Genomic DNA, 14,581 nt, shown 5'->3' on the forward strand with positions numbered 1-14,581 from the left:
CTATTATCATTCCATCCTTTTACACCAATATTTAATTTTTTTTAAAAAGTTTTTGAAGAATCTTACAAAGCAATTGAGTTAATATTATTATTTTGATGATATTGAAAGTGCTTTTCTATTTATCTTTGTAAAAAGCACCTGGACACAAAAAATAAATATTAGTATTTAATGTTGGAGTAATATAAAATAATTGGAGAATTTCCTCTAATTCAATTGCGAAATAAAAATATTGTCCTCTCAGAATTATCTCTTACTAAGGGTAAAGGGAACGAGTCTAGAACTAGCTTCACTTTAACTATAAACATTTAGTTCACTAAAAAACTATATTCATTGTGTAACCTGATCTATTTAACCTGTAACTCGGACCGACTCAGACCGAGTTTAATAACACTCATAACTAGACCACTCAACGACCTGTGTACATGAGAGAATTGGTGATTGTTAGAGATGGTGTAGAGTAACACAATATGGCATGATTTTCAGACTCTCCTCTTCCTTCCTGTGCCTTGACATGAGCATTCAGATTTTCAGGGAGTAAAGCTTGACCTTTCAGGTACATCAGAACTTGAGACATTTTTGGTCTGCCCTCTGCTACACTATGTGAGCAAAGCAGTCCAAGTTTCAAAACTAGTTCAACTTCCTCAGCTTTGCATTCTTCATTGAGTTTAGGATCCGTTGCACTCAAGATCTTCCCTTCCATCCAAAAGCTGTAAACCCAATCCACCAGAATCATCTCCTTCGCTGATGTTTTTGGCTCCACCGGTCTTCTACCACAAGCAACCTCCAAGCAGAATGCCCCAAATGCATAAACATCTGTGCTTGGAGTTGGTTTGCCACTTCTAGCAAGCTCAGGTGCAATGTAGCCTAATGTGCCAGCAACATGAGTGGATTGAATATCCTGCTCGTGTTTGTTGCATCTTGCAAGTCCGAAATCACCAAGTTTAGCATTTAATTCAGCATCTAACAACACATTGCTAGCCTTGATATCTCTGTGAATGATAACTTCTGCCCATTCTTCATGCAAATATGTGAGTGCTAGTGCTACATCTTTGATTATTTTAAACCTTTGATTCCATTTAAGAATGAACTCAGTCTTGTTATAGAGGAACTTGTCAAGACTGCCATTAGGCATGTAATCATAGACCAGAATGAGCTCCTCTTTGCCTCGACAATAGCCGAGAACTCGAACCAAGTTGGGGTGTCGCAGCTGACCAATGGTGCCAATCTCTGCAACAAATTCTTTCATTCCTTGTTTGGAATTGTGAGAGATTCTCTTTACTCCAACCTGGACATTTGACCCAGGCAACACACCTCTATATACTTTTCCAAAACCTCCTTTTCCGAGAAGCTCCCTTTCGCTAAAACCTTTGGTGGCCTCAAACAAGTCCTTGTACGAGAATCTATGAGATCCATACTGCACCTCCCAATCTTCTAGTATCTCAGTGAATTGAGCCTTTTTTCTCCTCCAAAGGATATGATGCTGATGGGGATTGTAACTATGATCAACAGGACTACTCCGGTTGCGGACAAACCGACAACCAATTCCCTTTCTTTCCTCTGGGGCTGTTCTTTACCACTATAAGATGGAAGCTGTGAAAGATCAAGTTCTGGGGCTTTCCCATCAAGCCGAAAGCTCCAACCCAAAACATAATGAGATTGTACTAGTTGGCCGGTTGAGGAAGAAAACCCCACATACATTTGCTCTAAAATGATCGGTGAAATATCTATGTTCAAAGACAAAAGGGGGAGGTTTGGCTTACCTGTATGGATTGGAGCTAAAGTCACATTAAGTTGAGTTTCTGGGGCATCATATTCCACCCAAGCCTGCATTGGTTCTCCACTAGAAAGAACAAGATTCTTGAATTCCCCATTTTCATTATCGAAATAACCTGCAGGGGCAGATTTGACTGATTCTAAGCTGTTGACGTCGATGCCAACATGGTTACCATTGATGTCATTGAACTCTTCATTTTGGAACGTGTCTAGCTCAATGGCCACTACATGATTAGACGGGTCTCCATTATTTGTGGAGTTAAATAAGCCCAAATTTTGAGCTGATGAAGCTCCAGTTAGGTTCTTCGAAGGTGCGATCATAAAGGCCATCCCATGACCAGGGAGACGCCCTTGATCAACGACGAAGGCAAATACGAAAGTGGTAGAAAAGGAGACTGAGGTACCGTTCGATGAATTCTTGAAGCTCAGTGGCTGAGAAAAGAAAGCACGGCCAATACCAAATGATGAGGAGTTAGTGAGCCTGAAGAGACCCTTTTGAGAGAGCTCAGCTACACCACCTAGATCGAAATTTCCATTGAAGACAAAACCATTTTCAATCGAAGCTGCAACTTCGATCATGAGCAAAAATATTCCCACATGGCATTTGTAGAACATGGTTTCAAGGATTCGATTCATCTGAAACTGCAACCAGGTTTTGCTTCGTTTATTTTCTGTTTCCACCAACAAGTTCTCTTGTCTCACGTCTCGTTGTGCGACAGTTCAGCGAGACTAGAGATTGGATGCACAGCCGCCGCCTTGGACTTGCATTAATGAAAAGATGAGTGTCTTCCTGGATGGTGGAGTACATGCCACAGAAATAAATAAAAATTCCTTTTCCTTCCAAGAAAAAGGACAGAGTCGCGGTATTAAGTAACCTGCATCATCATGCGAGCTTCCTCACCTAACTCTCTAGACCAGGTCAACCAGGGGCCAGGATACCGCATGCCACAAAAGACCGGCAATAATTTGAAAAACAGCGTTGTATGTAGTGCATTCACATGGATGATTTCTGTAGAGGAATTGCAGTGGAATAACAAAAAAGGAGTGCAAAGTTGTCCCATCATCTTCCGCGCATAATGGAAGCACTTTGAGCCCAGATCAAGGGTTCCAATGGACTCCTATGGCAATCTGGCACCCTCAAACAATGGACCCGAATTGAGATCCACAAGAAGGGCTAAAAACGTATATGGACCATAAGATGAGACAGTAGAAAAATAATTGGGGAAAAGGATATTTCATTTTATTGGTATATTTATGGTAAATTTTGGTGTTACCAAAGAAAATCAAAGCCAAAACTTTTTCACATGCATCGAGAATATACATGTAACTAGATTTAATCATACTTTAATTACTTAATTATGAAATACAGTCATAGTTTAGAAATCTTAATTAAGTTGTTTTGAAAAATATAACATAATAATAAAGTTTTATGAATAAAAAGAAAGAATTTATTTTCAAAACGCATTGCAAGACCTAGAAAATGCGAGGTGGTTTAGTGATAGACAACATTGTTGGCTCGCATTAAGCTTCAAGACATATCAAATTATTTGAATGTAAAAATAAAATATCTAGATGTTACTAATGTTTTTTTAGTAGAAAATAAATTTTAAATGGTGTGAGATTGACTCGACGCGACCTTATTAACTTAAAAAGTAAAAAAAAAATCTAAATTATCAGTAAAATTATAGTTGACTCAAACAAAATGCAAGATGATATTTTTTTTAAAATATTGGTATGGTAACATACTAGATCGACCCAGATTAACCTACCAAATCCACAATCCAGGTCATGAAGATATAATAACCTCATATAAAGTAAATGAAACAAATTATGAAGTCTAATTTTCAATCAACCAATGTTCATATATGATAACCTCATGGAAAGTAAATTAAAATAAATTATGAAGTCAAATTCTCAATCAATCCAATGTTAAAGGATGAAATTAGAAAAAAATCAATTAAAAAAATGACACAAAAGGCGACTCGAGTCAACTTGGGTTAACTCTCCAAACCCATAACCTGAGTTATGAGATTAAGATAACCTTATAGAAAGTAAACCAAAAAAATAATATGGATCAACCCGACTTAATCTTTCAAACTCACGAATCAGTTCATAAGACTGAGATAACCCAATTGAAAGAAAATTTAAACAAATTATAAAGCTCAATCCTCAATTAATCCATTGTTAAAATATGAAATTATAAAAAAAATCTATCTAAATAAAAAACTCAGTAAAACGATCTGAGTATACCCAAGTTAACCAACAAAACTTGTGCCTCGGGTCTTGAGACCGAGATAACCTCATAGAAAATAAACCAAAATAAATCATGAGATGTAATTCCTAATAAACTCAATATTGAACAATAAAACTAGAAAAAATACCTATTAAGAAAAAGGAAAAAAAACTCGAGTCAACCGGGTTAATTCGACAAACCCGTGAAACGGGTCATGAAACTAAGATAACTGCATAAAAGCAAATCACAACAAATCATAAAAATCAATCTTCAATAAACCAAATGTAAAATGATAAAATTAGGAAAAGAAAACATTAAAAAAACAAATGAAAAAAAACCTTATTATAAAGCCCAATTCTCAATTAACTCATTATTGAAGGATGAAATTAGTGAAAAAAAACAATCTAAATAAAAAAAACTATAAAACAACTCGAGTCTACCCAAGTTAACTCGCAAAACTCGTGATCCAAGTCATGAGATCGAAATAACTTCATAGAAAGTAAGCCCAAATAAATCATGAAGTCTAATTTCTAATAAGCCTAATGTTAAATGATGAAATTGGAATAAATACCTATTAAAAAAAAGAAAAAAATTGAGTCAAACATGTTAATTCGCCAAACCTGCGACATGAATAATAAAAAACAAATCATAATAAATTATGAAATACAATATCTAATAAACCAAATATGAAATGATGAAATTAAAAAAAAATATAAATTAAAAAAACCTAGAGCAAAAAAGAATATTATCACAATAAATAGTATTTTGTGAGGTTGCTCACAATAAAAACACCAACTCTTTTAATTTTTTTATTAATTAATAAGTTACATGATAACCTCAAGAAATTGGTATGACATTTATGGATCTATACTCTCTCTCTCTTTTTTTTTTAATTTTTTATGGTTAAATCCTGAGATCAATATCTAAAAAAAATTATTAATTTTTTTAAAATATAATTTAAAGGATGCGTCTTTAAAATCACATGAAAATAAGATTTTGTATCGATTAGTGCGTAAAAAATGTTTTAATTTTCTAGGTTTAAATCTTGAGATCAACACCTAGAAAAATTTATTCAATTTCTCTAATTATGTCTTTAAAGGCGCTTAAAAATAAGATTTAGTATCAATTAATGTTTAAATAGGCAAAAGATTATATCTTGTAAAAAAGGAAAAAGGAAAAAGGAAAAGGAAAGGTGCATCATGCTGAACTCCTAGCTTTATGAAAAATGGCCACATTAGAAATGATCCACGACAGTGTCCTGGCCATCTTAGCCTCGCCAGCTGAGCAGCAAAAAAATGGGTAAAGAACTGACGATGCTGCCATTCTGCTATACCGTGGTATTTAGCTTCTAAGCCAAGACAACGCCGCCTTTAGAGATGGGCCAAGTCCAGTCTCATGCAATTCTACTGTCGCCGCAGTCAGTCGTCACATTTGCAACGTTTATCACCCATTATATGTCACCACCTATGCAAGCCCCCTTCAGACCAGACAATGTGTCATTTCTGAGTTACATAGGTCACCTTGTATGTAAGATTTCGCTCTCTTTTTCCTTTCTGTAGACATCTCAGTCAAGGAATTGGCCGCTATTTTTTAACAGAGGAGTTTTGGATTCTATACTTTGACTCGCTCCTTCCTCTGAATAGAGTATTGGATGGCTATATAAACTGAAGAAATCACGTTGCTCTTGCACACATACACACCACCCACATCTTCAGCTACCTTAACCACTTACTCCCAAGCCATTCTCAGGCAAGCTTTATTTCCTGTCTTTCCCACCCTTTTCTTTTCTTTTCATTTTGCAGAGCATAGCTTGTGCTTTTCTTGATTTGTTCAGGATTCTCTCGCCCTTGAATTTTCATGTATCATGATGTATTTGATTGATAATGTGAACTGAGCTTTGCAACTTATTCATGCAACCAAAACCATATGCTTACACCCTCTTTAATTCTGTTGATCTAGTGTCAAATGTTTTTCCTTCGTGTTCCAGGGACGAGATTAGCCCCTTAACCTTGTTGATTTAACATGCTAATATTGCATATTGCAAATTGATTCAAGGGCTAGCTAACAGTACTACATATCTATTTGACTTTCGGTAATTAGTTACCAGTCTCCTTAATCTTCTTGATTAATTTATTGTGGAGCAGATCATAATTATTTAAATGAGCTCCTTTCAAAAGAGGGAAAGGACTGCCTTGGGTGGGCAGCAAGAGATGCCTCTGGAATTCTGTCACCTTACCATTTTAAGCGAAGATAACGAATATCCACCCATGATAACTGGAACTAACTCATTTCTTGAACTTGTACTCTGAACGGCTGGTGTAAAGAATTAATTTTAAGGAAATTTATGCAGGGCAATCGGTGCTGATGACATTTCAGTGAACATTACATACTGTGGAATATGTTATGGTGACGTAATTTATACCAGGAACAAACAGAAAGACTCAAAATATCCTGTAGTTCCAGGGTATGCATTTCACTATAAATTTTAGTTCTCACCTACCGGTTTAAGATTTTATGTTGATATTGTTCTTTGACAAAATATTAAAGGTTTAATAACCAAACAGTCACTCTGTTTTTTTCAGCATTGTTTATTTCTTCATGGGTTTTTGCATCTTACAGGCATGAGATTGCTGGAATCGTGCAAGAAGTAGGCCCCAATGTCCAGCGGTTCTAAATTGGTGACCCTGTTGGAGTGGAAACATATATTAATTCACGCAGAAATTGTGATGAATGTAATGAAGGACTAGAAGTGCGGTGCCCAAATGGAATGGTTCCCACATTAAGTTGTGGATGTAGATGGTACATGTTAGGTTTGTTGTTATTAATGTGCAGCAACTATTAATTAATGGACTGCACCGTCTATTGACAATAAAGCATTTGCAGCCTATTGCCTGATGAGAAGGCATCTAAAGATCATCATAGTGGTCAATAGAGATGAAGAAGAAGAATAAGTCGCACATGTTTACTCAATTACATGTGCTGAATTGTTAAGTGGGGAATTTTTAATTGCTTTGAGGGAAGATAAAATTAATATTAGGATACTCTGGACACCTGATCATGTGGACGATTAGAGGTGTAGAGTGGAAATTGATGAAGGCTAATCTTGATGAATCTAAGCACTGGTAGTCTCGCTAGATGTTGAAAAATCATATATAAAATCAGGATATTCCAGATCACTTATAAAGAAAAGCCACAACAAAGCTAGCAAATAGTCGTATATATGGAAAGACAGTACGATGGATAGATATGGCCTAAGAAGTTTTGGCTAGGAGATTGAGTTTTAAGCGGGACCGGTGTGACCCCTCCAATCTTTCCTGAAAACTTGCTTAGTTGCAGGATTATTCATACGGTACTATTTTGTATATATAACAGTTTGTAATGAAACAGTTGAAGATTAACAAGATGATGGGATAAAGAAACGGTTGGGTTCCGTATGTTCAAGGATCTGATGGAGTGGTGATTTCTCTAAAGAAGGTAGATTCGGTGACTGTGATTTCTCGAGAGTAGAATTGACAAAGACCTTGATAATTGAAGAGAAACACAACAAGGGGATAAAGATTGGCACCCTATTTTGACTTAGATAGGTATTGTGACAGGATAAACTGCTGTCAAACATAAAAGCAAAGAATAGGGAGAAATCTAGAGAACAGAAATTGCACGAGGGCATACGAAGATTGTGTAGGAGTACCCGTAGGATCCAACGAGGTACTGTAATGAAACAACAGGTGCAAGGAGAAGAAGAGTTCCCAGATGAAGCTCAAAACAGAGATTGTGTAGAGGTTGTACAACATGAAGTCTCTTGTGCTCTTGATGAAGACAACAGGCGAGGACCTTTCCAATGCATGGATGGATGGAAAGATGAGCTGTTGTAGAGGCACCTGATTAAGGGGGTGCGGCTACCTATAAAAGGCGAAGCCACCAAAAAAAGAGTTGGTGTAGATGGAGTTGTCAAGCGCGGTGGAGAAAGATATAGATGCTCTAAACATAGAAATTGAGATGAAGAATTGCAAAGAGTGCACCACAACATTCTCTTTCTATATGACTAGTGACAGTAATCTCTCTCATGGTCTATGTCATAACCCAATTCTAGGTTATTCCTTAAAAATCACTTTTTTTTAAATAATAATAAAAAATAAAATAAAAAAATAAAATAAAGGCTGGCAACGTGGAGAAAGCAGGCTGGGGAATTAAGCAGCAATTTTAGAGGAAATTTTAAAGCCTAATTGTACCCCATTATGCCCAAAAAATGGAGGAAAAAAACAAATTTAAGGTCAAATTAAATGATTATTGGATGAATTTGCATAAAAATTAAGTCCAAGGACATAATTAAATTTTTAATAGGCCAATTTGATTTAATCATGGGCCAAATTGAATTTTAATTATGTTTAAGAATTAATTTGGGTTCAATTGAAGGATTTAATTAAGTGCAAGGACTTAATTATACTTAAATGAGTCAAATATATTTTATTTGGGGCTTAATGGGTGAACAATTAAGTTTGGGAGCCTAATTTGGGTTTAATTGAGAAGATTAAAATTTTAAGAGATCAAATTTAATTGTTACCAAGTTAATTGATTTAAATCAGGGGCTAAATTGCAAGAAAATTGAAGTTTTGTTGTCAACTAGGGGTTAAATTGATAAAATTCACATCCAAGGACCAATTTGCAAAAAGCGCCAAACTATAGGGGCTTAATTGATGAAATTCGGGGGTGAAATTGAAGAAAATAAAAGTTTAATGATCAATTAGGGATTAAATTGCATAAATCCGAGACTAAACACCAAATCGCAATAGGCGCGTAACTTCAGGGTTCCAATTGAAGTTCATCAGGGGCTTAATCGCATTAAATCAAAAGTTTAAGGTCAATTAGGGACATGATTGCACAAAAGTGTAAGCAGGAGGACTAAATTGAAGATCGGCAAAAGATCCCTAATTTAGCCGAAAATGGTGCCGTTTTGAATTTTTTTAAAAAGAGAGGACCAGACGACACATCGTCTGGTCACTGTTCATTGTCTTCCCCGATTTTGCCTGAAAATGACAGGTCAAGGAACTACTTTTAAGGTGCATTTAATGCCTCATACTTTTAAGGTGCATGCACAGGTTCCGAGAACAAGTTGACTCTTATCAAGGTAGTGAGCTCGGTGATGACATTGTAATACTCAGAGTATAAAGACAAATATGGATCAACCTTTAATAGGCTACCCCCTTGGTTAAAGGTTGAGAGCTACTTGGACTCTTAGGACTAAGAGCGAGAGACTCACGAAGAAGTAAGACGTGGTTTCTAGGGTGGAACAGAGGGCAAACGCAACTCTTAGATGAGTAGACTCTTGAAAGAGCAGTGAGCTCGTGATCACATTAAAATACTCAGATAATTATTGTCGCATTTAAAAATAGATTTTTCATTTGAGGGGGTTTTGTAAGCTTTGGTGTAAGGCTTGAAAAATCATTTCGGACCGAGCATGGTTGATACACTCGAAGGGAATGTTGTGTGTTCCAGAGACAAGTATTAACACTCTTCAGATGTGATGTGGGAGACCATCTGGTTGTAGTGATCATTTGGTGTGAGCAAAGATGTGCTTTGGTGACTTCGGTGATTGAAAGGTTTGGCAAGTACCTGTAAACTTGGCCAAAGACGCTTTCAGAATGGTAGGATTAGAAGAGCTGCAAGATGCTAGCTTGTTGCAACAACCATTAATGAAGCATCTGCAGCCTATTGCCATTGTCAAATGCTACAATGGTGGGTTGTTGGTGGCAGCTGGATATTGTCAAAAGAAGTTATACCAACCATTGACAAATGTTAGATGGCCACCATTATTGACAAGTGCAGGAGAAGCTGCCATTGAAGCTTATAAATAGAGGCATTAGTTAGAGAACAAAATGAGTGGTAGAGAGCAAGAACAAAAAAGAGAAGAAGAGAGAAAAGGAGAAGGGTTGCCAATGGCAGCAGCCCTGCTGCCTCGAGCAGCAGTTGCAAGTGCAGCATTGAGAGATGTGAGTTGAGTTGAGTGGATGTTATCCTCCTCCATATATTGTGTTGTAACTTTTCTTTATCTCTAATAATATAGACTACTCCCATAAATGTAGATAATTTGCTGAACCACGTTAAATATTATGTACTAGTGTGCTAAGCTTCCAATGAGCAATTATCATGAACACCACTGGTTTGAGAGAAAATCCCCTACAGTACAATCACAAAAGAAAGATACTCTAGTTTCATTATTGTTCATGAAAGGTTATGAGCTTGTAAAAAATACTATTACTTTTTTTTCTCTGTCAACCTTACGATGCTTCAGATTACATATACTCTAAATAATTAATCCAACCCTATTTCTTCAAATTAATTTTTTTTTATCATAATTTGCTTATTTTCAAGAAATGATGTTCAACTACACAATTTACTGAATTTTCAAGCTAGCTAGAATAATCAAATCAACCATCAACAAATACTAATAGCAAAATAAAAACATCATTTTTTAATCTATTCTTTTACGTGGAAAACCCTCTAATTAATATAGAGGTAAAAAAACCACGTTCGACTTAAACTTTTATGATGTAAAATAAAAGCTTACAAAATTACAAAAGATTTATGATCTAGATAATACATGAAATAGTAAAACACACACATACTTAGTCTACACTACAAACACTTGTTGATACATACATATATACGTATATGATATTTATTACATGAAACGCCACCAAATTTGGTCTCTCAATCTGTCCAAGAAATGATAATATACGTATCTCCACCGTCTATTAAACATTAAAGGACCGACTACACCCCAGAACCCCACAATGAAACCCAGTACCATGCTCACATAGAACCACCTACCCTTGAGTCCATTGTCATCCTCTTCCCTTTCATGCTCAACATGAAAGTTGTTATCCACGCTGCAATTCTTGGAGAGTGGAGGTCCACAGAGCTCGTTGCCACTGAAACTAGATGGACCAAAGCTTTGTAATTGAGTCCCTGAAGGAATTCTTCCCCGTAGTCTATTGTCGGATAAGTTCAAATGGCTTAGAAACGTCAGATCTGACATGCTTCGAGGGATTTCGCCAGAAAGTTGGTTTACAGAAAAATCCATGGATTCCAAATATCGAAGGGAACCTATGCCTTCAGGAATTCTTCCTGTCAAGGAATTTTGGGATAGATTCAAAGATTGTAATTCACTGAGACGTGTAACTTCCTCAGGAATCTCCCCACATAAAGCATTGCTGGAAAGGTCGATGCTCCTTACGAATTTAAGAATAGTACTGTACTCGACAACTTTTCCTTTCATCACAAGAAGCACATTGTCAAAGGTAGACGATCCACTGTCCAAATAAATCTTTCCAAGAGAATCGTTTCTTGTAGCCATGGCACTGAGTTTATTGAAACAAGTTGGTATACTCCACGAGAGGCGATTATGAGCAAGGTCCAGGATTTGTAAAGAAGCTAGATTGCATAGCTCTCTCGGTATGCGGCCATGAAACTTGTTTGCTCGCATGTTGAGGACAACCATGCTTGAGAACCTCTTTCCAATCCATGCTGGCATGCTTCCGACTAATTCATTTTCAGCAACATCAAGTGTGATCAACTTCGTACAATTTTTCAACGAAATTGGTAGTTTACCTGATAGGCTGCTGTTGCGAATGTGCAATGACTCAAGCAAGCTCAAAGCTCCAATGGAATCAGGAATGTTGCCACTGAGTTTGTTGTTGCTCAATTTTATCGCCACCAAATATTGCCAGCTCGACCAACAATCTGGTATCACTCCAGATAAAAGATTCTCTCCGAGGTTAAGAACTTGCATATTCTTCAACTCATCTATCTTATGGCATAAGAAGTTGAGCATGGAACCTGAAAATGAATTGTTGGAGAGATCTAATGCACCCACATTAGAGAATATACTTGGTAATGGACCCTTGAATTGATTCGAGCTCAAGTCGACTAAAGGGTAGGAAGCAGTAAAATCAAGCTTGAGTTTACTGGGAATCACCCCTTGGATTTGATTGTGGGAGAGATTTAAATACTCCATTCGAAATGACATGGTCCAGAACCAAATAGGAATAGTACTCGAAATACTCGAGTTAGAGATATCCAAATATGACAAATGCTCAAGTGGACGAACCCACTTGGGGAATCGAGGCCCAACATTCCAAGATCTCAAATCAATGAACACAAGTTGAGGAGGAATCCAATCAGGACTTACTATCAAATTCAGCTGGTTTCCGGCAGCAGAAAAGTTTCTCAAATTTTTGAGGTTTGCAAAGTGAACTTCAGAAACTTCACCCTGAAATAAATTGTGAGAAATATCCATCTCTTCCAACTTCGTAAGCTCCCCAAAAGATTTTGGAAGAGTTCCATTCAACTTATTATCAGAGAGGTCAAGAATTCTTAAGGACACTAATTCTCCTAAAGCCATTGGAATTGGACCTGAAATAGAATTAGACCTTAGACCAAGGTAAGCTAGATTCCTAAATTTCCCAAGATGGTTGGTCAACTGACCAAATAATAGACAACCAGCCAAGTCTAACGACTCAACCTCTTCCGAAACACATCCTAACAGAACTTCAAGGACCTCAGCCATATCTTGGTTCAGTTTAACGTTTGACAAGGACAGTGCCCTCAAATTGCAAAGTTTTTTGAATGATCCCGGAATTCCTCCTTCGAATTTGAGCTCATGATTTAATGACAAGTCAAGGCTAATCAAGGAGGTCATGTTTCCGATGGAACTTGATAGAACACCTTGCAAGTTGTTGGATCGAAGATTGATGAGCTTAAGATGTTCGAAACCATACAACCATTCGGGTATAGAAGAACTGAAGTGATTGATAGATAAATCAAGTGCCTTAAGCAATGTCAAGTTTTGAAGACCATTCGGGATTGGACCTTGAAAATTATTATTTGCCAGGTTAAGAGAAAGAAGAGTTTTAAGATGAGAAACCCATCTAGGAAAGTTTAGCATGGAAATTGCAGATTCATCAACATAGTTGGATGACAAATCAAGAATAGAAAGGGATGAAAAGTTAACGTAGAGAATTGGAGGAGCAGGAGGAAGTTGGCAATATGACAAGTGTAATTCTACCAAAGAAGGGAGTGTGTTTATCACCTCTAACCAATTAAAAACGTTACCAAGATGCACAAGACTTAAATCAAGAAATTCTAGTGAAGAAAGTTGAGAGAGCCAATTTAAATTCTCAACGTTGAACTGGGAAGAATAATCATGGAGATTAAGGTAGTGAAGATCTGAGAGATTTCCTAGTCCGTGAGGAATCGTACCTGCAAACCCAGCATCTGAAAGGTCAAGGTGTTTCAAGCTCCCTATCAAGCCAATGAATTTGGGAATTTGAACTCCTCCAAAGTCATTGTTTCGTAGGTCTAAGTACCTCAAATGCTTCAAGCTGACCAATGAAGGATTGATCCTACCACTCAAGATTAACTTCAGATAATCTTCATATTGAGGGGAAGCACCACTAGAAGCAAGATAGTCTTCGAAAGAAATACTTCTTAGACGGAGCTCAATGACATGGCCAGTTACATTGTCACAAATGACTCCACGCCAAGTGCAACAATGCCCTCCAAAACCAGCCCAAGAAGCAAGACGGTTTGAAGGGTCTTTGAGATCATGCTTGAACTTTAAAAGGGCATCTCTCTCAATCCGGCTGCAACCTTGAGTAAAGCTTCCATAGCTGAAGCAAAGACTAACACTTACTACAAGGAGCAAGGAAAGGAGAAGAATGTTAACAGGAATTGAACTCATTGAACCCCGTAGCATATACCTTGTTAAAGCTAAAGTATGGTGTGGTGTGCTTGAGAACTCTTCCAATCAGGTGAGATATATATATATACACACATTTGTGTTTTACTGTAGCTCAACGTACACATTACTTTGGATTGCGACATCAAAACTACTTTTTTGTTCTTGAGTGGAGAAAATTTATGGTTTTGAGCTTGAGTTTTGTGTCTTTTTCTCTGACCAAGTAACGTTTGAAAACAATGTGCATAACTATTAAAGATTTTTGTTTTAGACTCTTAACTCTCTTTTTTTTCTTGTATTGACGGGGAAATTTTAGATTTTCCAATCTAGAACAGTCATGTCATAGAAAAAAAAGTCTGTCTGTATCTTTCTTTCAAATTTTCTAAGGGCAAGCCATGGAGTCCATGCTCGACCACCGGTCAAAAAATGCAAAGTGGACAGTCGAAATCCAGAAAAAATCTTTCTTTCTTGTGCTCATGAACGCCAACAGAATGCATTATGGGAAAGATATTTTTTCAACAAATATTAAACTCAATCCCATCTAGTGAGCTCATTTGAAAGACCTGAATTTGAAATCTAATTTATTAGTAACTGGGTTTACTTGTTCATACTTTATTTAAATTCAAACAAGTTAAAGCATAATTTTTTTTTAAAAAAAAAACAAAACTATATTATTTTAATAAAAATAATTAATTTTATAGCTCATAATTTCACTCGATTACTTAACGACTTAAATTCTTTTTTGAGTTTATCTTTTTTTATTATTAAAAAAAAACTAGTTATTTATCTATCGTTTCTTCATGTACATGAATATATTGATTTTATTATTATAAATATTG

General features: G+C 36.5%; 2 protein-coding genes across 2 annotated transcripts; both read right to left on the minus strand.

Annotated features, from left to right (window-relative positions):
- Positions 1 to 208: 208 nt before the first annotated feature.
- LOC133701464 (L-type lectin-domain containing receptor kinase V.9-like) lies at positions 209 to 2,610 on the minus strand. Its single transcript, XM_062125392.1, is given in 2 exon segments — positions 209 to 1,474; positions 1,477 to 2,610. Coding segments are annotated over 2 exon segments (2,001 nt in total). The 5' UTR covers positions 2,410 to 2,610; the 3' UTR covers positions 209 to 406.
- Positions 2,611 to 10,452: 7,842 nt separating this feature from the next.
- LOC133701449 (receptor-like protein EIX2) lies at positions 10,453 to 13,779 on the minus strand. Its single transcript, XM_062125370.1, has one exon. The coding sequence runs from the start codon at positions 13,758 to 13,760 to the stop codon at positions 10,686 to 10,688; it is 3,075 nt and encodes a 1,024-aa protein (XP_061981354.1). The 5' UTR covers positions 13,761 to 13,779; the 3' UTR covers positions 10,453 to 10,685.
- Between the last annotated feature and the right edge of the window lie 802 nt (positions 13,780 to 14,581).

Source organism: Populus nigra, chromosome 8 (assembly GCF_951802175.1).
Source record: "Populus nigra chromosome 8, ddPopNigr1.1, whole genome shotgun sequence".
In the NCBI taxonomy this organism is placed as follows: Eukaryota; Viridiplantae; Streptophyta; class Magnoliopsida; order Malpighiales; family Salicaceae; genus Populus; species Populus nigra.

What these genes read in the sequence shown, in the direction of transcription:
- LOC133701449 (XM_062125370.1), bottom strand. Translation starts at nt 13,760, where the DNA reads ATGCTACGGGGTTCAATGAGTTCAATTCCTGTTAACATTCTTCTCCTT.